The sequence below is a fragment of the Miscanthus floridulus genome, chromosome 5 (genome assembly GCF_019320115.1).
Source record: "Miscanthus floridulus cultivar M001 chromosome 5, ASM1932011v1, whole genome shotgun sequence".
NCBI lineage: Eukaryota > Viridiplantae > Streptophyta > Magnoliopsida > Poales > Poaceae > Miscanthus > Miscanthus floridulus.
Genome location: NC_089584.1, coordinates 39,707,167 through 39,731,472, shown reverse-complemented (window position 1 = coordinate 39,731,472; position 24,306 = coordinate 39,707,167). Strand labels below are relative to the sequence as shown.

Here is a 24,306-nt window from a genome sequence, read left to right as displayed (position 1 = left end):
GAGCCGCTTCATCTCATGCCTTGGTGAAAAAGGCTTGCCTCTCTACCGTCTCTTGAGGAAATCCAAACGCTTTTCTTGGACCCCCAAGGCCGAAGAAGCCCTCGCCAAGCTCAAAGCACTGCTCACCAATCCTCCCGTCCTAGTTCCGTCGGCCAGGGACGAGGCCCTCTTACTCTACGTCACCGCAACGACCCAAGTAGTCAGCGCGGCCATGGTAGTGGAGAGGCAGGACGAAGGGCACGCTCTGCCCATCCAACGACCCATTTACTTCATCAGCAAAGTGCTCTCTGAGACCAAAACACGCTACCCCCACATCCAAAAGCGGATCTATGCCGTAGTCTTGGCTCGACGCAAGCTGCGCCACTACTTTGAGTCCCACCCGGTGACTGTGGTATCGTCTTTCCCCCTAGGAGAGATAATCCATAACTGGGAGGCCTCGGGTAGGATAGCCAAGTGGGCCGTCAAACTCATGGGGGAAGCCCTGACCTTTGTGCCTCGAAAAGCAATAAAATCCCAGGTCTTGGCCGATTTTGTGGCTGAGTGGACCGACACCCAACTGCCACCTGCTCAAATTCAGACGGAGTGTTGGACCATGTACTTCGACGGGTCCCTGATGAAGACCAGGGCAGGCATGGGTCTGCTCTTCATCTCGCCCCTCGGAGTACACATGCGCTACATGGTTTGGTTCCACTTCGCCGCCTCCAACAACGCAGTCGAGTACGAAGCCCTCGTCAATGGCTTGCAGATCGCCATCGAACTTGGAGTACGACGTCTCGACATCCGGGGCGACTCGCAACTCATCGTTGATCAAGTCATGAAGGAGTCAAACTACCTCAACCCCAAAATGGAGGCGTACTGCAAGTTGGTACGTCACCTAGAAGACAAGTTCGATGGTCTCGAACTCAACCACATCGCGCGGAAATACAACAAGGCCGCGGACAAACTGGCAAAGATGGCCTCGGCACGGGCTTCGGTCCCCCCAAACGTCTTTGCCAAGGACCTCCACAAGCCTTCCATTGACTATGCCTCGGCAGTAGAAGAGGGCCCACTGGCCAATCCCACCGTGGGGCTCGACGCCCCCTCAGCCGCCGAGACTCCTTCAGCTGAGCCCGAGGTCATGGAAGTCGACACGGGGCCTCCCCAGACCGACCAAGACACGGACTGGCAAGTCCCGTTCCTTGATTGGGTCACTTAGGGAGAGCTTCCTAGTGACAGGACCAAAGCCCGACGGCTTGCGTGACAAGCCAAAACTTACGTCCTCTGCAACGGCGAATTGTACAAGTGAAGTCCCTCTGGTGTCCTCCAACGATGCATCACCACCGAGGCAGGCCAAGCCCTACTTTGGGACTTGCACGCAGGGGCCTGTGGGCACCATGCAGCGCCTCGGACGCTCGTCGGAAACGCCTTCCGCCAAGGGTTCTACTGGCCGATGGCGGTTGCCGACGCCACCAAGTTAGTACGCTCTTGCGAGGGATGCCAGTACTATGCGCGGCAGACGCACCTCCCGGCCCAAGCCCTCCAAACCATCCCCATCACATGGCCGTTTGCCGTACGGGGGCTCGACATGGTCGGGACTCTACAGAAGGCCCTCGGGGGCTACACCCATCTACTGGTAGCAATCGATAAGTTCTCCAAATGGATCAAGGCTCGTCCGATCAATCAAATCAAATCTGAGCAAGCGGTGCTATTCTTCACCGACATCATCCACAGGTTCGGGGTCCTGAACACCATCATCACCGACAATAGGACACAGTTCACCGACAATAAATTCCTGACATTCTGCAACGACCACCACATCCGTGTGGCCTGGTCGGCCATAGGACACCCAAGGACAAACGGCCAAGTAGAACGTGCCAACGGCATGATCCTACAAGGCCTCAAGCCAAGAATTTACAACCAGTTGAAGAAGTTTGGCAAGAAATGGCTCGCCGAACTCCCGTCGGTCATCTGGAGCCTAAGGAACACTCCAAGCCAAGCCACGGGGTTCACACCTTTCTTCCTAGTCTATGGAGCCAAGGCTATCCTCCCCACTGACTTAGACTATGGTTCCCCGAGGCTACAGGCCGACAACGAGCAAAGCAACCGCACCACTCGTGAGGACGCCCTCGACCAACTGGAGGAAGCCCAAGACGTTGCGCTGCTGCATTCGACCAAGTACCAGCAAGCCCTATGGCGCTATCAAGCCCAGCGCATTCGAAGCTGAGACTTGAAGGTAGGCGACCTAGTGTTGAGGCTGAGACAGGGCAACAAGGGCCGCCACAAGCTAACCCCACCGTGGGAAGGACCATACATCGTCGCCCAAGTGCTGAAGCCCGGGACCAACAAGCTAGCCAACGAGAAGGGAGAAATCCTCACCAACGCTTGGAACATAGAACAGCTACGTCGCTTTTACCCTTAAATTTCCAAGCATTGTATACATTGTTTCTCGAAATACAATTAAGAAGGGTTCTTTAGTTGTTCTCATTTTTCGAGAAACCCCCCGAACCCATCGTGGGTCTCGGCAATACGATAACACTATAAGGGAGACTCGGCTCTGCCTCTGTAGAACCGAGCCTCCCTCGGGGGCTAAATGGGGGATTCCCCCCTAAGTCCCACGCACCATTTTTTAGTCGTTCTTCAAAAATTCCTACGCCAAACTCTCTAGTACGCTCTGACGAATCGGTTGTAAAAAACCCAAGGACCGAAAAGTCTGTTCCAGGGACAGAAGGCCGGTAGAGTCATGAGACGGCCTACGCCCCCGGGCTACGGCACTCCCTCACCACCTTTTGCCCAAGGGGCGGCTTAGGTTCTAAGGAGGTTTTTTGCAAAATAAATATGATCAGAGACTACAGAGGCCAGAGGCTCGGAAATACAAGAAAAACGATTAAGAAACACAAGTACTTTAAAAAAGGCCTCGACGGCCACAAGCGTTACGATACAAATATAATCCCTATCCCATTTACATGGCCTCTTGGGCCTAGGTCAAGGCTCAGGGCCTCCAGCATCAGCAGACGGCAGGGGAGGGATCACCTCCTCTTCAAATAGTGTTGCCAGCGCCATGCCGGGGCCTTCCGCCGCCTCCTTCAGCTTTGTGACTGCCTCGTCAGCCTCCTCATCATCATTGGGCAGGACATAGCCATCGCTGATGGCTGGGAGGTCAACGCCGATCTAGTGCGAGGCGATGACAGCCAGCGCGCGCTTGACACCCGTGTGCAGCGCTCCTTAGAGCCGCTCGCGCAGTTGGCCGCTCAACGCAATCAGATGGCTCCCAAGGGAGCTGCCTGACTGAACCACCTCGACCTCTAGGGCCTCGTAGGCAGTACGGGTGGCACCTTTCAGCGCGTCGTGCTCCCCGATCTCAGTCTCGAGCACCGCCTACACCGCGATGGAAACCTTAGCTGCCTGGGTGACCTCCGCCTCCAACTCTGCGCCCAAGGAAATGGAGTGGGGTTGAGCGCAAAGAAAAACAAGCCAAAAAAGGGACGGAAGCCTGCAGGACTCACCCCTGGCCTTCTGCTCCCAGCGTCGGGCCTCGACCCAAGAGGCCTCAGCTTTCTCTCCCCAGCGCTGGGCCTCGGCCCAAGAAGCCTCGGCCTTTTCCTTCAGGCGCTGGGCCTCAACCTGAGAAGCCTCGGCCGCCCTTGAAGCCTCTCTCCCTAGCTCTGCATCACACTAGGGAGTTAGGAGGCGAACACAAGAAAAGCAAATAAAATGAGGGGAATAGGACTCACCCTCGGCCTTTCCCCTCCAGACCACAACCTCAGTCCGGGAGGCCTCAACCACCGTAAGGGCCTCATCCAAGGTGCCTTTCATCAGCTGGTTCGCACTCTGCTCCGCCCTTAGCTGCCCAGCAAGGGCCTTGCCCGAGGCCGTCACTTCTTTAGCCAGGGACCTGAAGGCATCCCGATCACCGGCGACGCGGGTCAACTCCTCCTCCAACTCCTTGACCCGCGCCGCCAAAGGGGCAACCTACTCCTAGGCCATGGCCGCCCCGACCTTCGCATCGGCACAACGAAGATGAAGGTCCTCCACCTCCGCGCTCCGCACCGCCAGAAGCTCGTTGGCGCCCGCAAGCAGGCCCTTTTGCCGCTGGAGTTGGTCCCAGACGTCCCTCTCCCGCCGGAGAAAGACCGACTTCCCAAGGGACCGGGTCTTGAGCTCCTGGGGAAGCAGAACAGGGGTCATTCACTACAAGAAAACTCAGAAAAAGACAACACCGCACGACAAAAGAAAGCGTGAACCTGGGCGACTCTGGGCAGTTCGTTGGCCACCATGGACAGCGCCGTCTATAGTGACCGCTCCGCCAGCTGGCGGTATTGCTCGAAGGTGTCCCAACGCCCACCCTCGGCCGCATCCTCGAGGGTGAACAGAGGCTCCCCCTCAGGGTCGTTCTGGCTCTACCATAGGACACGCGGGTGATCCCACCCGCGGGGCTCGGGTTGCACCCGCATGAGGGCCGAGCTTCCCTCGCCCAAGGTTGGAACTGGCTGTTCCACGGCACTGGCCACCTCGGCGTCGACCACCTCCCGCGCCCGGGAAGTATCATCGGAGGAGATCGGATGGACCTCCACCTCCCGAGCGCTCTCCCACAACGACGGTGGACCTTGAACCAAGGGTGCCACCGAGGCCTCCACCGCTTTCATCTCCACTTCCTGGGCCCATGGCCTCGCCGCCATCACGTCGGCCTCGGTTGTCTCAGGGGCCCCGGCCTCCGCCATCATGGCCTCGGTGGTCGCGGAAACTCCGACCCCCGCCGCTGTGGCCTCCGCGGTCTTGGGCGCCCCGGCCTCCGTCGCCTCGGCCTTAGAGGCCCCGGGGGCCTCGACCTCGGTGGCCTCGGCAACTAAGGGCACCTCAGCTCCATCCGATTCACGAGCCTCGCCCTCACGGGGCGGAGGCGCTCCCTCCCCCGTCCGTGTTGGGGTCACCTCGGCAGCCCCTCCTTGGGTGGCCGTCTCCTTCGGGTCGGCCCTCGCCAACACCGTGCTGCGTTGTATGGCGTCTTGCGCCTCCGCCACCCAGTGGGCGGTGGAGCCGGGGCTCACCTTGAGCGCCTTGAGGGGCGCCAAGGTAAGCACCTCCGCAGGTCACTTCCGACTAAGGACAAAACACTTGCAGGGTCAGCACGAGACCGAAGAACGAAAGGAAAAACGCTACGGCTCTACCAAAAATACGCTTACCCCGAGCGAGGCTACAACCGCTTTAGCACGGCAACCATCGTCTGCAAAGGTGGTGGCGGTGGCAGAGGCACGGCCTCTGTATCCGCCGGTGCCGTCCGGTCCTCGACGGACCCCGGCGCCCCCTCGGTCCTCTGCGGGGGCAGTTGCATCGCCCCTGCCACCACCTGCTCCACTACTGCGTCGAGCCCACCGGGCTGACAGCACGCTTTCCTAGCGCCCGCACCTCGGGCGTGTCGGCCTCGGCCCTAGGGCGGGCGATTGCCGACCCCGGGACAGCTCCTCCTCCTCCCCCTGGGAGCACTGGGCTACTTGCCGACGCCCCGGGCACCGTCTCCCTGATGTCAGGGAGATGGTCCAGGGGACCCCGCCCCATCTCGCCCGCGTCATCTCCGTCTGAGGCATTCGTCGATAGCGACGGCGAAGGAGACTCCTCCAACGGGAGACCGTCTTTCCTTTGCTGCCGATGGCACTTGTCTAGTTCCTCGCGCGCAAGGATCTTCTTTGTGCGCTTCGCCACCTTGGTGTCCTTCCGCTTTTTTTGCACCTCGGCGTGCACCCGGTTGATCGCCCACCGCCTCGCGTCCTCAGGAATGGGTGGCGGGGAGGCTCACATGTCCCTCATCCCCTGTAGGAACGGTGAACGCGGATAAGGGAATGAGAAATAATGAGAAACGGAGAGGGCTTGGGGGCTGCAGCGGCGCGTGACTTACCAGCGAGAGGAACCCCCACGACGGATGCATCATGAGGGTGGTCAAACCACTGCTCCTCAGCTTCGCATCCACTGTCTCCCTCACCCGACGAAGAATTTCCTCATCGGAGAGGGTGGAGGCAGACATCCGGATGCCCGCGATTAGCTCATCTGGCCTCATCTCGAACAGGTGCCGCCGTCGAGCCATCAGCGGCAGCACCCTCCGGTGGTGCAAGGCGGCCATGACCATAGCCGCAGTAAGGTCGCGGTCCCGCAGCCTCTCCAGCCCCTCCAGGAGTGGCTGTAGCTTGGGCTGATCCTCCCTCGGGACGCCATACTTCCACCTCTCCGGGCAGCTCCCCACAATCCGCCCAGTGTAGGGGGGAAGTCCACCGTCGTCGTTACGGAGATTGAACCAGCTCGTGTACCATCGGCGATTGGTTGACACGAGCTGGGTCGGGATGTAGAGGTGCTGGCGGTCCTGGCGCACTTGGAGAGTGCAGCCGCCGGCCCTCACTGCCTTCCTCGTGCCCAACGTACCCATCGGCTTGGTGGTATGCCCCGCCCAGAAGAGATGGAGCCACAACTCCCAATGGGGAGCAATCCCCAAATACCCCTCGTCGACAGCGACGAAGATGGCCGCCTGCGCGATGGAATTGGGGTTGAAGTTGTGGAGCTCCACGCCGTAGTAGTGCGGGAGCGCCCGCATGAACCGGTCCACTGAGACGCCGAGGCCGCACTCGTGAAAGGACACGAAGCTCATGACGTAACCGTCGTGAGGCCTCGGCTCCGGCTCGCCCGATGGAGCGATCCACTCTGGCCTGTTGGGGTCAGTAACCAGACGAAGAAGTCCGCCATCAACGAGCGACTGAAGCATCTCCACGGTGACGTCGGATGGATCCCAAGGATCCGCCTCGATGACAACAATGTCGCCGGCCATGAGTGCGGTGGAGGGTTCGAATGCGGCGGTGAGTCTCTCTTCCTGTCTCTCTCTCTCTGCCTGCCTTGCCCTTCTCCCTTCTTCCCGATGCTCTCTGCTCTAGCAATGGCTCAGGGGCGGCAAAGCTGATGCAGGAAAGGTAAGGAGGGGAGGGGCGAGGCTCGTTGCGTATTTATGTAGGGTGAAGGCGAAACGGATGGGTGATGAAATCGGGGAAGTTTCCCTTAGATCCGGCACAGTTAATCCCAATCCGATTTTACCACCCACGTGCCCACCTTTTCCTCAATAATCGCGGGAACAGTTATGTTCCATCCACTGACGCCATGTCATGTCCGACCGCTGCAGCGACAGGCGTCATTCTGCCTCCCCGAGAAAATCGCCTCAAAAGGCACGCCAGCCGTTGTCGAGCCAATGGGGGAGATATCCCCCCACCCTATTCCTTTCAGACAAAGGAACTAGGCACCGAGCCCATTATGGTCTAGGGGTTCGAAGGCTAGGCCTCTAGGGGTTTCGACAGCCGCCCCAGGGCAACAGAGTAAGGGACGGCTACGGGCGAGCCCATACGGGGCCGTGACCCAAGCAAGCGAAACGCTTGGGACGCCCAAAGTCGTGTCCGAGACCGGTAGGAGAGTCTCCGAATGGGATCCCACCGTAGGGAGGCACCGAGCCACCGGGGCCCAGCGAACAGCCTCGGCACCCAATAGAGAAACCCTCTGGTACTCTTGGAGTGCATCTCTGGACCGCTAGCCGACCCCTAGTGAACGGGGCATGGGCCTCCACTCGGACTTACCCGATAACAGCTCACTGGAAGTGCCACCGCTCATGCCCATCGAGGGTAGCCTAGCATATTCCACCCCTCCTTTCGAGCGAAAAGGAAGCGCGAGGGTCATACAAAAAGCCAGGGGAACCCCTGACGGCCCTCTTGCTCCATGTAGAGGCTAAGGGGCTCTTCCTACAACTTTGCCAAGACCCAGCGACCTAGGCTCGCACTCGAGGGGGCTCGACAAAACAACCCCTCCTTCCGAGTGAAAAGGAAGCGCGAGGGTCGTACAAAAAGCCACGGGAACTCCTGACGGCCCTCTCGCTCCGTGCAGAGGCTAAGGGGTTCTTCCTGCAGATATGTCGAGACCCCGCGACCCAGGCTCGCACCCGAAGGGGGCTCGACAAACAATCCCTCATGCGTGAGGGGCGCATAAAAAGTCAGGGGAGCTCCTGATTGCCCTCTCCCTCTATGCAGAGGCTCGGGGGCTCTTCCTGCAACTTTGCCGAGACCCAGCGACCTAGGTTCGCACTCGAGGGGGCTCGGCAAACAACCCCTCCATCCGAACGAAAAGGATGCGTGAGGGTCGAACAAAAAAGTCAGGAGGACCCCTGACCACCCTCTCGCACCGTGCGGAGGCTCGAGGGCTCCTCCTGCACCCAAGATAAAGACAAACGACCAAAGCCCGCACTCGAAAACTCAGAAAAATGCGATAAAGGACATCGAGCCCGTTACGGTCCAGGGGTTCGATGGCTGGGCCCCCGAGGGTTTTGACAGCTGCCCCAGGGCAACAGAGTCAGGGACGACTATGGGCAAGCCCGCGTATGGCCAAGGCCCGAGCAAACGATCGCTCGGGATGCCCGAAGTCGTGTCCGAGACCGGCAGGGAGGTCTCTGAATGGGATCCCACTGTAGGGAGGCACCGAGCCACCGGGGCCCAGCGAACGGCCCCGGCACCCACTAGAGAAACCCTCTGGTACTCTTGGAGTGCGTCTCTAGACCGCTAGCCGACCCCTAGCGAATGGGGCACGGGCCTCCACTCGGACTACCCGATAACAGCTCACCGGAAGTGTCACCGCTCGCGCCCACCGAGGGTAGCCTGGCATATTCCACCCCTCCTTCCGAGCAGAGGCTCCTGATCGCCCTCTCGCTCCGTGCAGAGGCTCGGGGGCTCTTCCTGCGACCTTGCCAAAACCCCACGACCCAAACTCGCACTTGTGGGCTCGGCAAATGCGATAAAATCTCTCGCTCAATGTGAGAAAAAGACCCTGGGGGAATGAATCCACTCCCCCAGGGCCTCGGGGGCTACACCCGGCGGGTGCGCTCGTGCGCACTCACCGAGGCCTCGAAGTACAAAACACCGTCCCGCCAGGAGCTACCGCAAGTCGAGCCTCGTCAAAACCTCAAGGAGAGCGCTCACGCTCTCCCTAAGGCTCGGGGGCTACTGTCGGGTACCATAAAACGGGGTACCCCGAGCGTATATCGAAATAACCACTTAAACCCCATAAAAAACAAAGCCAGAAGGTAAGCCATTGGTTAACCACTGGCCCCGTCCGAGCCCACCGGCTCTCCGCCTCGCCTTTGGCCTCGCACAGGAGGTCTCGACGGCCTGACAAATCTCCGCCTCACGCGAGGCCTCGCACGGGAGGCCTCGACAAGGAACCCATTCTCCGTCTCGCCCGAGACCCACGCGTACAGCCTCGAATGAGACAGCAATTCTCCGTATCACTCGAGGCCGGCTCAGCAATAACCCGTCGCTTCCGCCTTGACCTGTCTTCCCGACAACGCGTCGTGTCCCATTAATGCGTCAACCACTCCCGCAATCTCAGCCGGACGACGGCTCGACACCACAAAGTGGCCGACGGGACGGGAGGTCACATCGACGCCATACCATCTAGGGCAGGACGGGGTAGGGGTTACCGGCCACTGTGCACTGGTGCTGTGCCCACGATCAGCGCCTGAACTACACTGTGCCACCTCATCCCTGCCCCAGGAACAACGCGGCATGGGGAGTCAAGTCCGGGTCACCATAGCCTCAGAATCAGCATACAAGCCCAACCACTCCCTCTGAGCCACGGCAATCCACTTTAGGGTCTCGACAACCTCGAGATTCGCGTCTGCCGAGCCTCCCACGATGGCTCGGCCTCGGCACCCGCTGAGCCTCGGCTTCTCTCGCAGTCAGCACACGGTGACCGACGCGTCGACCACCACGCCCCGCTTCAAGCAAACACTAGAGCCCCCACGACGCACAGGAACAGATGTGACCGGCACATCACCCCAGTACTTCAAGGACAGGACCACTCCGTCGACCATGCGGCCACAGTAATGGGCTACAGGGCTCGAACATGCCGCCTCCATTCGCACGACGCCATGTAACTAGCGCATGTATCACCCTTGTCCCCTCTTCAACTATAAAAGGGAGGGACCAGGGCCATTTCGGGGGATCGGACATTGACAACTTAGGCCTACGCCCACGCAACGAACTCACGCATAAACGCACAAGTGAACACACGAGCTTTCCCATGGCTGGAGATCAACATCTCAAGCAATCCATGCCGCTCCACGTAGAGACTTGGGACTAGTTCCCTCTCTCGCCCTGCTTGTAACCCCCTACTACGAGCATTTCGGTGCAAGGAATACAAGAACCATCTCTCGAACTAGATGTAGGGTACCCATTACCCGAACCAGTATAAACCTTGTGTCTCTTTGCATCACCATCCGGGACTGGGAGCACGTAGTACAAATTTACTAGTTGGTTGAGGGCTCGCCGGTCCAAAACACCGACACAAATACAAGACTATCCTCGGGTTACTTGTTAGGGACTTCATCCCGATTAAGTACAGGAAGTGGATTGGGAAAGATGATGACCGGTGGAGGGTTCCCGAAAGCGAGAAGGATTACATATGGGATGTCAAGATCCCAGAGTATTTCACTTTCCCAGCCGAGTATGATAGGGAGTTAGTCAAGAAAAAAGCAAAAGAAATAATGGGGACAAGCTTCAAGAATTTCAAGGGGACATTGTACAAGAATTTTGTCCTCCAAAATAAAGAGTCAGATTTTGATGGTGGATAGTTTAGCAAGCAGAAGGACTTCTGGCAGGATTTCAAGGCATACAGATTATCCGAGGAGTACTTAGTACTGAGCAGGAAGAATAAGGAGAATTCACAGAAAGCGACGAATCCTCATCATCTCGGCTCTCGTGGCTACGCCAAAAAGATACCAGAATTAGAAGCAGAACTTCAAAAGATGGATCGCCTTGCTGAGGAAGGCGTTTAGGTTGAGACCACCGATTGGGAGCCTAGATCGGTATTATACTATATGGGGAGAAATGTATGGCATGTCGACGACGAGAGCTTTAGCTCCTCAAATCAACCCATGAGCGAACTCATCCAGAGGATCTCCTAGGTAACTAAGGAGGTGACGCAAGGGACTCGCACTTCTAATAGGGAGAAAGACATGCTCACCCAAGCACTCGGAACCAAGGAGCACCCTGGTCGCACTAGAGAAACCGGTGTTGTTCCTTGGAAACTAGCATTCCCCCAAGAATCTAACACTTACCGGAGCCGCTCGAGGGGTAGTGCGGAACATGAGGTAGAGTATTTAAGGAGACTAAAAGAGATGGAAGACAGAATGGAAGCATGGATTGAGGCGACCATTGAAGCGCGAGTCGAGCAAATATTGATGTCCAACTGGTCAGTAGTACCACAAAACCCTACTCCTAGTGCCTTTAGGCCAAAGTTTAGGGGTCGCAGTAACTGTGGATCGACCCCGCTCAATGAAGAAGAGGCAAATGTGCCTCATCCAGTGGACGACATCACTAAACCCGTCAATGTCAGGTTGTACATCAGTCAGGAATGGACAAAGGACAAGATGGCGCTCGGCTAGGCCTAGCCTACGGGAGATGGGACAATTAATGGCCGCCCAATTCCACTAGGGTACGCTCGTGTCACCATTGATAGAATACTTGATAAGAAGTTTAACAAGATACCCATTGAGTACCCCATAGCGAAAGATAGACCGAAACTTGGTCAAAACAAGGGCTATCAAGTGGCCTGGCACAAGCATTTCATTAAGCTTGACCATCAATTGTCCTCTGATGATGAGGACGACTGCGAGTCTTCGCCCACCCCCAATGATCACTCACCATCTCCCAACAGAGATCACTCCCCTCCTCATCCGGAGCCATCACCCCCGAGAAGACAGAGGTCTCCTTCTATTCCTCCTCGTCCGACTCCATCTTCATCAGCCCCGAGAAAAGAGACTCCTCCTCCATCTTCATCAGCACTGGGAAAATAGAATTCTCGTCGTCATCCTCCTCCTCCACCTCAGCCCAAAACAAGATCAAGGATATCCTCGTAGTCACAAAAAAGGTCCTTGGATTCGGTGGCTAATGCTCCCAAAGTGGACCAATGGAAAAGAAAAAGGCCGTTCAGTGGCAGCGTTACCACCTTGATGAAAGAAAAATTTACAGCACACATCTCGAAGGAAGATTGTGTTAGTTTCTTCAATCTCTATGCCCCACTGCCTTCGTATATGTTGAAGTCCGAATTCGAAAGGCAAACACAGAATAAATACGCTACAACAAGAGACGAAGAAATACATAATAAAGATTTAAGGAACATACAGAAAGTACATCGAAGACAACCTAGGATTAACCATGGAAGAGGTCGCGAACATCTATTATGATGTACAAGGGACGGGAACACCGGCAATGAAGTATGAAAGGGGCAATCTTTTGGTTCCCGATGATGAGTATAAAAATCTAACAACATATATGTGCCAGTTGCATGAATATTACATGGCTCAAGAAATAGAGATGGACGACTTTGGTTTTGAGGTTATTATCCGTTCGCCACATATTTTCCATTATCCCAAAGAAGAGAAGTTCGATGTCGAGTGGGAGTGCTTGTTCTAGCTATACCAGAAACACGATCTCGATGTTCAAATGTTGACGTTGTGGACTATGTAAGTACACTACACGCGCGATATTACAATTAACTACTATCTCGAGACAAATTGTTAACTTTTGAGCACTTCCCATGATTTTATGTAGGTGTATATAAAAATTTTGCATTGTAAAAACCAAATGGGATTACATAGGCTTCTTGGACCCCTTCGATTCAAGGAGAGGATATGTCTAAGCCTCTATGGATGTGACGTGGAAGACCTGAAACAGAGATTGATTGCTGTTTTCGACAAATTCACGATGAAGAAGAAAACCCACATACTTCTAGCCTACAACTGCGAGTATGTGTTCTCGGCTTTTAATTTTATGCTTCTTTTTTCGTTAAGATTATTCAATAATTAGGATTCTGTGATTGTAGCAACCATTTCGTCTTCATTTGTGTCAATCTTGCCAAAAATCTGATCGAGGTGTGGGACTCGAAGAAAAACACATTTCATCATCTGGATGCACTGGTGGCAGTGCTGAATTAGTAAGTGATAACATATTATTTTCTTGTCACACATACCGCTTTCTAATGTTTCTCCCTTTAATGTTGCTCAGTGTCCGAAGAAGACATATCGGTGGGACGCAGGTCCCATTCAAGGTTGTCAAAATGGAGGGGAAGTACCTATCACAACCGGCGGGAAACAATGAATGTGCGTTTTATGTAATGTGGGCAATGCTTCGCTACATCAGCGGGAAATCGGAAGAAGCTGATAAGTTGGTGTGTATAATCCCCATTTTATTTATATATGTTAATAATGCAAGAAAATGATTTACTGTTCCTTTTTGGATATCATCTATTTTTAACGACAACGCAAGAAATATAACCACCAAAGGCTGTTAGACATGGAGATCGTCGCACTGCAGTCGAAGCTCGCAAAGTTCATCTTAGCCGAGGTATTGGAAAAAGATGGAGTATTTTTCATTGCACAATCCGTGAGGTACAAGGACCAGTATGGCCTAGAGCGGCTCGCCAGATTATTGTAAGAAGTCCGAGAAGCATTGCACAATCTGTGAAGTTCGAGAACATTTCTTTTTTGTTTTGAGGGATCAAGATCTGGATAAGAACATTTGAACTGTAACCGTAATATTTGTAAAGTTTAATATTGATGGACCTATCGTCTACGTAGCGTATATAAAGCGAAACCTAATTCCACGAAAAAATATAAATTAAAATCAATTATAAAACAATAAAATGTCAATGGGCCATCACTAGCGGTTGGCAACGAACCGGCAGTGTTGTCTTGCTCAACACTGTCGGTTTGAGCCATGAACCGATAGTGTTGTCTTTCTCAACACTGCCGGCTTGAGCCATGAACCGACATTGTTGTCTTGCTCAACACTGCTGGCTTGAGCATGAACCAACAGTGTTGTCTTGCTCAACACTACCGTCTTGTGCCATGAACCGACAGTGTTGGATTGCTCAACACTGCCGGCTTGAGCCATGAACCGATAGTGTTGTCTTGCTCAACACTGCCGGCTTGAGCTATGAACCGACAGTGTAGGCTTGCTCAACACTGTTGGCTTGAGCCAAGAACCGACACTCTTGAAGCAAACATCACTGTCAGTTGGGACTACAAACTGGTAGTGTTGTTCAACTAGACACTGTCGAGTGGAGCCAGGAACCGACACTATTTCCTGTAGATCAGTGTCGGTTTTTAAGAACCGACAGTGATGTCAACCCCCCATCACTGTCGGTATGCCACCACTACCGGAATCGCAAGCTTTGCCGAGTGCCAAGAACTTTGCTGAGTATTTTATATCGGACACTCAGCAAAGGATGTCTTTGCCGAGTGCCCAAACTCGAACCCTTGACAAAGACACAACCCTTGGCAAAGCTACTCTTTGCCGAGTGCTCAGGGTCGACACTCGGCAAAGACGTCCTCTTTGCCGAGTGCTCAGAGGTAACACTCGGCAAAGACTTTCTTTGCCGAGTGTCAACGTCTCACACTCGGCAAATTTTGGCCCGCCGTTAAACCAGCCTACCGCCGTCAGCTCTTTGTCGAGTGTACAAAGGCAACACTCAGCAACGAGGCTCTTTGCCCAGCGGCAAAGTATAATTTTTTTTGGCTCCTGCACTTCAAAAATTTTCACCTCTCCACACACCACATGTGGTACTCCATGCTTAAGTTTGGTGTATTTTTGAATTTATTTGCTATATTTAACTAATTAATTGCATTTCAAGCAATTTTTTGAATTAAGTTAAATTTGAACTGCAAGTGATTCAAATATTTTGAAAAATGAGTATAAAATTGATATTCATGTTATTCAACCCAATTTGAGGCTTTACCTATAAGATTATAAGGGTTTTCAAACATCTTATTTCAGAAACACGACCCCGAGCGTGTGGTTGAATGGTTTTTAAATTCAATAAAAAGCAAAGGAAGTCTGAAAATCATGAAATTTGATAAGATGTCATGATATCATATGTGGAGGCTGTGGTAAAAAAATGAGAAGGTGTCGCATAAGTTGTCATGTACATTGCTTACAAACCGAAACATCTCCGAAGAAGTTTCATGATTGTTGAGAATGATCTGGTAAGATTTGTAGTGAAAGTGACGGTCGAGTTGTGGTTTGACTCCGAAACTTTTTGTATAGCCAATAGACATCAAAGATCGTGTCATGTTAAATTTTAGTGACTTTTTGGATCCATTTGATAATTATTAATTTTTAATTGCAATTATATAAATGGAATTTGAGCTATAACTACATGAAATCATGGTCTATTTTTTGCTGAAGCATCAAATTTGCATTGTTGAGTGAATTTGACAAGGTATTTTCAAAGTGTATTGGAACAAATTTGGAAAAAATGGTTAAGGAAAAGGGAAAGGAAATAGAAAAGTTTTTTTAAAAAAAATACCTTTGCCGAGTGTGCTAGGGTTAGCACTCGGCAAAGTATAGTCTTTGCCGAGTGCCTTATCGGCTTGACTCTCGGCAAAGATGTTTAATGTTTTTTTTAAAAAATCCCGGCTTTGCTGAGTGCTAGATCGCGGTCACTCGGCAAAGGCCTGACCCAAGACTTAACTGGCACGGCCGAGACTCACTCACGCACGCCCCTGCCTCACCGCCCCCCGCCCTCACTCGTCCCCTCGCTCCCTCACCGCCCCTACCAGTGCCGCCCCCCGCCCTGCCCGTCATCCTCACGCTGCCCCCGTCACCGCCCCGCACGCCACCCCGCCCGCAACGCCGCGCCTGCACGCCGCCCCACGCGCGCCCGCCCGCCCACGCCGGCCGCTCCCGCCGGCGGCCCGCCGCCTGGACTCATCTCGCCCACACCCGGCGCCCGTCCCCGCGCGCCGACAACGCAGGCTCCCGCGGCTGGCCCCCGGCGTCCCGCACCCGGCGCCCTCCCCCGCGCGCCGATGACGCAGGCTCCGGCGCCTGGCCTCCTGCACAGTGTAACACCCTAGGTGTTTGCCTTCCACATTTGCACTTGCATTTCATGGACATGAGCATCATTCATTCATTCACAAGCTTATATCACATGAAACATGTCTTTGAAACATCGCAACGTATCGTTATGTTTCATGTGTGTTGTTTCCATTATGAAATGTAAAGTGTGCAACACTTAAGTGCAACATGTGCCACTCACTTTAGTGAAACAAAGTTAGTTAATACTATGCAATAAGATCATGAAACGTGTGAAACATGACTATGAAACATTTGTAACATTTCATGTGTTTTTCATTGTTTCAGTACATACCTTGCTTGATTCTTGTGTGACCAATGTATGGTGTGGCTAAAAATTCTTTTAAGTAACTTAGTTACACCTAGGATGTCATGTGGAACATTGTTCATGTTGATCACTTTGACTAATTAGGTTCCCAAGTCATGGTTTGACCAATTTTGACCCCTAAACCCTTTTGTTTGACTGTTTCAAAAGAGTAGCTTAGGATGTTTGCATGTCTGAGCAACCTAAAACAAAGTTGTAGCAAATTTGATAAGGAACAAACTTGGTTTAGAAGTCAAGTCATGAAAATGTGCACAACATATTCAAAAAAGACCCACAAGTCAGTTTTGGGGTTGTATTTGACACTTAGAAATTTTCTAAGTATAAGGGCTGGATTTCAGTTTCATGTACCCAACTTATTCACCTTGTAGCTCCCAAATCAAGCCGATTTAGCTCGTACTCCAATTGGCAAACTTGTAGTACTCACTTGGATCTCGAACTTTGTCAATTACACCATGAGCTGGATCATCACGGTTGAGGAGTTGCAACTCGATGAAGGTACGCTGTCAGGCTCGATAAGGTTAACTGAATCGGCGCTACAGTGTTTCGACAGGTTCAGATTTAGATGGCCGCGTGTACGCCGCGCGTCGCCGGTCGCCTGACCACGCAGGCCACGCGCCGTGGCTGGCCTGACGCCGCTGCCGGTGTCCTCCACTTGAAGCCGCATCCTCCTCCCTCTCTGCTCACTCTCCTTCACCCTCCGTCGCCTTCCCCGTTCACAGCCGAAGCGCAGCACAGCTCCGCCGTGGCCGAGCAAGCCGCGCCGTCGCATAGCTTGCAAACCACCGCAAAAACACGAACTCCGTCTTCACCACAGCTCCACCGTGTCCTCCTCTACCTTCTCCACCTCCTAGCTGAGCCGTTCGTGCTTTGGTAAGGTCACAGTGACCATTCCAGCCATCACCGCCATGGGCGTGACCTCGCCGGAGTTGAGGCCACCGTGGTCGGGGTAGCTAGGAATCTTCCCGTCCCCTTTTCTTTGCTGTGATAGCACCATGGTGACCTCCTATAGCTCACACCATGCTCGGTTGAGCCGGCCATGGTTTGCCGTCGCCGGCAGCTCACACCGGAGCTCTGTCGTGCCGCCATCGTCGGCGACGAGCTCCCTCCGGTTAGACCTAGGTCACAATAGTAGCATCAATCGACGCGGGAGACCTTGGGGAGCACGCCGGTGCCGTCGTTTTCGCCGGAGGAGCCGTCGTCGGCGAGCTTCGCCGTGTGCCGCGCCTCCCCTGTTTCGCTATCGCTGACCGGTGGGGTCGGCTGACACCCGGGTCCCACACGGCAGTGACTGTTTGAGTCATAAGCTAGTTCAAATTTTAGTTTTGAATGCTGTTTTGTAAATTTTGTAACTCCATTTGTATAGATCCAAATACTGTGATTCAAATTTTGTTAGACTCACAGTGAGGTCTAGTATTTAAGAAAAATATGTCTTGAGCACATTATGTAGAAATTTTGGATGAATTAAATAGGAACTTGAAAAGTGTTTTTGAATGCATGCAAACTTGTTTAAATCATATCTTGAGTTTCTGTGATCCAAAAATTGTGAAATTTTGTGGGTAAGCTAGTATTGCTTAGTAGAATCTCTGGTTAAAATTTGAGAGACATTGCATGTGTAGTTTTTGAGTTATAGATTTTCCTTTTATCATTGGTGGATACTTGTGTGAATTTTTTTAAATTATCTAGGAATCCTATGGCCATGAAACTTGGTAGGTAGTATCTTGGTACCTTAAGGATGCTAGGAAAAATATGAAATCTGTTGCTTGACACTTTTCACTAAGGTTTCCTAATTATGCCATTTTAAGTCATTCTGCCTTACCAATTTTGTGTAGGCTGTTATACTTACTCAGATGGTGTGAAAATTTTATGGTAGTCTACTTAGGGCATGTAGTGTCTACTGTAATTTTTGTAGATTTAATGGTGTAGTTTTCATATATGTTTACTATTTCCTCTAATTAATTAAATAAATTAAGAAAGGTATTAGAGGAAATGTTTTGGTGATGAACACCCTACTTTCTGGTGTCCTTGTGATATGTGTGACATGTGAGTAGAGTTAGTTTTATCCAATTGAGTGTTTACATCATAAGTTATTAATTATTCGTTGCATTATGTCCCTCTGGACAGACCTGGGGACTTTAGAAAGCTCCCCATGATATTTTGGTTTTCTGTGATTGTGATGAATACAAGAGTTGTAGATAATTTATGTGTCTAGCTCCTGTCAAAAGTCGAGGGCATTTGGCATAGTAGTTTAGAAACTACAGCTATTTAAAGTTAGGTTCCAGTTTTTGCTTACTCTCTGCCTTGTGAGGACAGAGTTCTGTAGATTGATGAATTCGACCTGGTAAAGGTTTGGATCATGCTTTGAGGTCTGAAAATGAATTGTAGACAATTTTATAAGCTTTCTAGATTGTCTTGTTGCATGTCATTTGGATTTATAAATCTCCAGTTATGGCTAGTTTACTGTACCGCTACATAGTCTCCATTTTGTTGAAATACAAATGCTTGAGTGTATGCTTGTGCAATGTTCTCGTTGATTGTTTAGGGGTTAGCCTAACTTGAGAATATGCTTAGGTGCAGGTGCTAGGTCATTAACTGAAGATGAGCAATTATACATTAGGTTGTATAAACTTGGTAAGTAAAGTGATTTAAATAGGGCTTAAGTTGGAATATGCAAACTACAGCGAACATGCGCATTCCCCGAGCATCCCTGACATTCGTTCATGTGCATCCATGATATTTATCTTGCGCATTCATGCAATAGGTGTGCCGGAGGGAGTGACGTTGCTGGAGTTCGAGGGAGACAACCAGGAGGAGGAGCCCGAGGTGCAGGAAGCCGACGAAGCAGCCACCGCGGAGGAATTGCCCGAGTGCCCTGACCACCAGCCTTCCTCGTTCCTGAAAGGCAAGCCCCGGAGCATATTAAGCCTCCCATGTTTTCACAAATACATTGAGTATCTTTTATTGTTGATGATGCATTACGTATAGGAATTGGTTGGAACCAATTGCTGCATTATATATCCTTCCTTGCCCAGATATCGCACTGGAATCCTATTTAAGTTCAGGACGGGTTAAATGCTTAGCCATGCTTAGTGCGGTAGAAGTCAGGTGATTTCCTGTCACCTGCGAGCTTTAGGATGAGGTGGATCACGGTTGGCTATATTTGCTATCGTGGAAAAGAACCATGTGAATAATGAATTAAGACCGGACGGGGTCTTGTGTAGGTTTGAACATAGTGACTCCGTCTGAGTCGTTTAAGGACCGATACGTTGTACGTCCTCATATCATGTTGAACGCAGCCTAACACTTAGCTGGCCGAATAAGTCGTTCCGACCGCGAAGCCTAGTAGCTCGGTTCAGGCCGGGGACGCAAGCAGGGGTCCGCAATCTGGATGGAAGTAAGGATGTGCAGGGAACCATTGGCGTAAGCCCAAGGGCGGGTTAAGTCACCGAGCACTCATGGCAGAGTGGTTCTCTGATTTTGGGGCACTGTTCGGACTCGCGACTTCTGAATTGTACCAACGGTGACTTGTTGCGACCCTGATGGGGGAAGCAGGGTTTATGTTTAGGAATACCCCTCCAGCTGGATAGGAATCGATTCGAATCGCCGTCTCTCCCGGATAGTGAGAACTTGACTGAGCAGCGGCAACATAGATTCAATTAATTTAACGATATGGTTAAATGGATGATGATGATAAGGTTGCCACAATGAATACCTGATATGGTTATTAATGTTTGCACTCTAATAAAATGATTGCTTAGTATAGGTGCTAATATAGATGACAGGTTAATGGCTAAAAAGTCACTGCTAGTTCGGGTTAAGAGTTGATCATTATTACTTATGCTTTTCTGCAAAAAGAAAGTGTCAGTCAGCTCCACTACCTTAAGCTATGCATAATCCTTAGTGTCATTTGTTTGGTTTTCGACGGGTAAGTCTAGCTGAGTACATTCCCGTACTCAGGGTTTATTCCCTCTTGTTGCAGATGACCTTCTATATCAGGGATTCTGTAAGTATTGTCGCCACCCGGCGAGTGATGAAGACTAGATCATGGACATGATCTTCGTTCTCTTATCTGAATGCTTTTGCGGGCCGTGATCAGCAAACCAGTATGTGTATTTGAACTCGGTGTGTGAGTTAAACTATTTGCTTCCGCATGTTTTACAAGACTTGTTTTGTAATAACGATGACTCTGTGATGATGTAATCTATTTGCGAATGTCTGCGAAATGTTGTAACGTACGATATGTTATGTTGAATTACTGTGATCTTGGTTGTATGCAAGTTGGTTTGAAGTCCTTCGAGATTTCAGTTGACTACCGGGTTTATATGGGCTCAAGTTCGAGAATTTGATCGTTTCGGCGATTGTTTTTGTACTTGTGCTCTTATAAATTGGTCGGTTCTGTGACACGCAGTACCTAGGTAATCCCTTGTCATCAATAACCTACATATTGGATATCAATCTGTATTAGGCAAACTTATTTCTGGTTAAAACAAAAAAAAGAAGAAGAGATGTACAAAAAAATATCACCTCTGGAGCAACATAGTTAGGTGTTCCACATGTAGTATGCAGCAATCCATCATTCTGCTAGCATTGAATTAGTTAAAGATTATGGTGTAAATTAGTGAAATGCAGTGAAACCAAAAGAAAGAAAGAAAGAAACAGAAAGAAATAAAACACAATAATTTCTGTAGTATCTTGTCTGATAGTACCTTCACTTGGTCTGATAAAGCACTTAACCCGAAATCTGAAATCTTGAGGTTTCCAGCAACATCAAGTAACAGATTCTCTAGCTGCATACGAGAAATATCAACATTTAAGTTTCATACTATTTCCTTGATCATAACTGATGATACAAACAAAGAGCAGAATCAAGGATGAACAATACTGCACCTTCAAGTCTCTGTGGTATACACCCCTACTGTGGCAATAGTCTACAGCATTGATCAACTGCTGAAAGTATCTACGTGCTTCCTCCTCCTTCAATCTTCCACTTGTGGCCTGATTGTGAATTTGGACAGTGAATCACAAACTGTCATGTAGAGAAAAGAAGCAAACGTGCTATATATATAAAGCATGGAATGTTAAATGTCTCTTCATGCAAAGTTTAGGCTGGAAAAGCAGCTAGCAACTAGCATGCTATATAAATTATCATTGATGAGAAAAGAATAAGGTCAAATGACAGAGGAAGCATTGGCAATGATACAACAGTGCTTACAATGATATCATGGAGCTCTCCACCCATAACAAACTCCAGCACAACGTAAATCCTTGTTTTACTTCCCATCACCTGTCATAAAAAAAGGAACAAAAACAATGCAAATAAATGGTTATGAACTGTAGACCTGGATGTGCATCCCATTCCAATGCAAGAAACGCAATACTGAAAAAATAATATATTTTTACATTTAAAGTTTAAGCTTTATTACCTCATACAGGCGAACAACATTGGGATGCTGTACTAACTTCATTGTACAGATTTCCCTCCTAATCTGCCATACAGTTGAGAGGGTGGGATCAGTAATTATCTTTTTTCTCACTAGACATATATCGCAAACAGAAGGGAATTCACTGTAAATAACTTTTTTTGAATCGTGCAGTGAAAATCTATGGAAATAGAATGCAGAGTCTTAACACTTCACCTGTTCAGCTAGTTTGTTCTTGTGAACCTTTGCCTTGTCAAGAATTTTGATAGCAACATGATCCCAGTGCTCCATGTTCTTGGCGATCCGGACCTTTGCAAATGTTCCTTCCCCAATGGTGCGTCCGAGCTCATACTTGCCAACGCGGCGCTTTGCTTTGAGCGAAGCAGCCCTCTTAGCCCTGTACATCCTGCTGCTCTAAAGCCAGTCTTTGCCAGGCGCCTTGAAACTATAGCTAGCTACTTCTCAAAGGCCTGCTGCACCTGAAAGACGAGCAAAGATTGAAATGTGCAGAAAGCATAGTAATTTGGCATTCAGAATTGACAGCCATTTGTCACCAGAGCTAGCGCATGTAGCTAATGTATCTCATAGAAATGGTCTAATGCGTAGTACTACGTACAAAATTACCAAGCTAGCTAGCCATTATATATATATATATATATATATATATATATATATATAATACACCTGGGTACATCCTGTATATAGAATGCACCCAGGATGGCGGGCGCACCAACTTGGAGCAACCAGCGAGCCAAAGCGAATACATGCATGCATGGAATTTTTTGTTGGTTCGAATCTTTGAAACAAATTTTCTCCTAAACCGTAACCCCGAGTGACAAACCATTTGTTGCATCCGACTCAAAAAAATATTCTGAGCAAAACTAGATCCAATATGGATATATTTTTTATCATTTAAACGAGTTACATGTCAATTTACTACCGATTGCAACTCTGTCTACCACCTAGTTGCAACTAGTTATAACTCTGTGTATTATATGCATCTGGTCACTATAATCACGTCAAGTTGCAATTCTGAGTTGCAATCATATCTGAGTAGCAACTGTGTTACAATTGAGTAGTAACTAGTTGCAATCAGTAGTAATTGGTTTGCAATCGGGTAGTAACTTGTTGCAACCAGTAGTAATTGTGTAGTAACGAGTAGCAACCAATACTAACTGGGGTTGTAACTGGACAGGTGCATCTACCAACTAGGTTGCAAGTGAGTACTTGCTAGCTACAATTGAGTACTAACTGGTTGCATTTCTATTCAGTAGGAGTTGCAATCATACCTGGTTACAATTAGAGTAATAACTGGGTTGCAACTAAGTAGTGAATAATTGCAACCAGAAGTAACAAGGTTACACTAGATTATAATTAGTTGCAACCAGTGCTAAAAACGCTACAGCCAAGTTGTAATTGTGTTGTAGAAGTGCTTGCAACTCATAGTACAACATATTGCAATTACGTATTTGAAAAAAAAAACTTCATCAAATACAACCTTCATTGCAACCAGTGCTAAATACGCTATAGCCAAGTTACAATTGTGTTGTAGAAGTGCTTGCAACTCATAGTACAACATATTGCAATTACGTATTTGAAAAAAAAAACTTCATCAAATACAGCCTTCATTGCAACCAGTGCTAAATACGCTACAACCAAGTTACAATTGTGTTGTAGAAGTGCTTGCAACTCATAGTACAACATATTGCAATTACATATTTGAAAAAAAAAACTTCATCAAATACAACCTTCATTACAACCAGTGCTAAATACGCTACAACCAAGTTGCAATTGTGTTGTAGAAGTGCTTGCAACTTATAGTACAACATATTATAATTACGTATTTGAAAAAGAAAACTTCATCAAATACAACCTCATTGCAACCAGTGCTAAATACGCTACAACCAAGTTGCAATTGTATTGTAGAAGTGCATGCAACTCATAGTACAACATATTACAATTACGTATTTGAAAAAAAAAACTTCATCAAATACAGCCTTCATGGATGTCATTTTGTTAAGCATATTTTTTCAACAACCTACTTCAAACGGAACTAAAATCGGATATATAGTTTAGAACATATCACATTTTTTCGTTTGGAATCAACAAAAGATTCCCTGCATGCATGCTTCCTGGTGGGTGGGTTGAGCTGTTAGGTGGCATCACGTAGTTGGTTGTCTCCATTTAGTTTTGCATACAGGAGCATGGACTTACCTCGCGCTAGCCGCGCTCCGCACGTCTCGCGGCTCGCGCTCGCGTGTCGGGTGCACTCGCTTCACAGAATGCACCCAGGTGCATTCTAGCCTCGTCATATATATATATATATATATATATATATATATATATATATATATATATATATATATATATATATATATATATATATATATATAGCATAGCACCTTTTTTAATCTCCAGGTTGGTTGTTGAATGATGGAGTACATCGATCACACAGTGATGGCCCATGCTGAAACTAATCATGCATATGATTAATATATAATCCAACTTAAAGATATGTGTGAGGATTATATATATAGGCGCGTGCGTGCTCTTCGGCCGGCTGGCCAGCTTGGAGCTTGTAGTGGCTAGTTAGCTAGCCTAATATATACATGCATACTGAGAAAAGCTAGCTGCCATTAGCATAAATCCTTTTGCGATCACT

At 49.7% G+C, this 24,306-nt stretch overlaps 3 protein-coding genes across 3 annotated transcripts; 1 reads left to right on the top strand and 2 right to left on the bottom strand.

The window, feature by feature from the left end:
- The first annotated feature begins 844 nt into the window (after nucleotides 1–844).
- On the top strand, nucleotides 845–1,195 carry LOC136454542 (uncharacterized). Its single transcript, XM_066454931.1, has one exon. The coding sequence runs from the start codon at nucleotides 845–847 to the stop codon at nucleotides 1,193–1,195; it is 351 nt and encodes a 116-aa protein (XP_066311028.1).
- A 3,181-nt stretch (nucleotides 1,196–4,376) lies between these two features.
- LOC136454541 (uncharacterized) lies at nucleotides 4,377–5,308 on the bottom strand. The gene is made up of 2 exons (XM_066454930.1): nucleotides 5,195–5,308; nucleotides 4,377–5,057 (listed from the first exon to the last, which is right to left on the bottom strand). Exons 1-2 carry the CDS (start codon nucleotides 5,306–5,308, stop codon nucleotides 4,377–4,379), a joined length of 795 nt encoding a protein of 264 aa, XP_066311027.1.
- Nucleotides 5,309–17,361: 12,053 nt separating this feature from the next.
- On the bottom strand, nucleotides 17,362–22,049 carry LOC136454540 (CBL-interacting protein kinase 3-like). The gene is made up of 8 exons (XM_066454929.1): nucleotides 21,861–22,049; nucleotides 21,648–21,710; nucleotides 21,437–21,508; nucleotides 21,112–21,219; nucleotides 20,931–21,011; nucleotides 20,749–20,802; nucleotides 20,636–20,661; nucleotides 17,362–17,515 (listed from the first exon to the last, which is right to left on the bottom strand). Exons 1-8 carry the CDS (start codon nucleotides 22,047–22,049, stop codon nucleotides 17,362–17,364), a joined length of 747 nt encoding a protein of 248 aa, XP_066311026.1.
- Nucleotides 22,050–24,306: the final 2,257 nt, after the last annotated feature.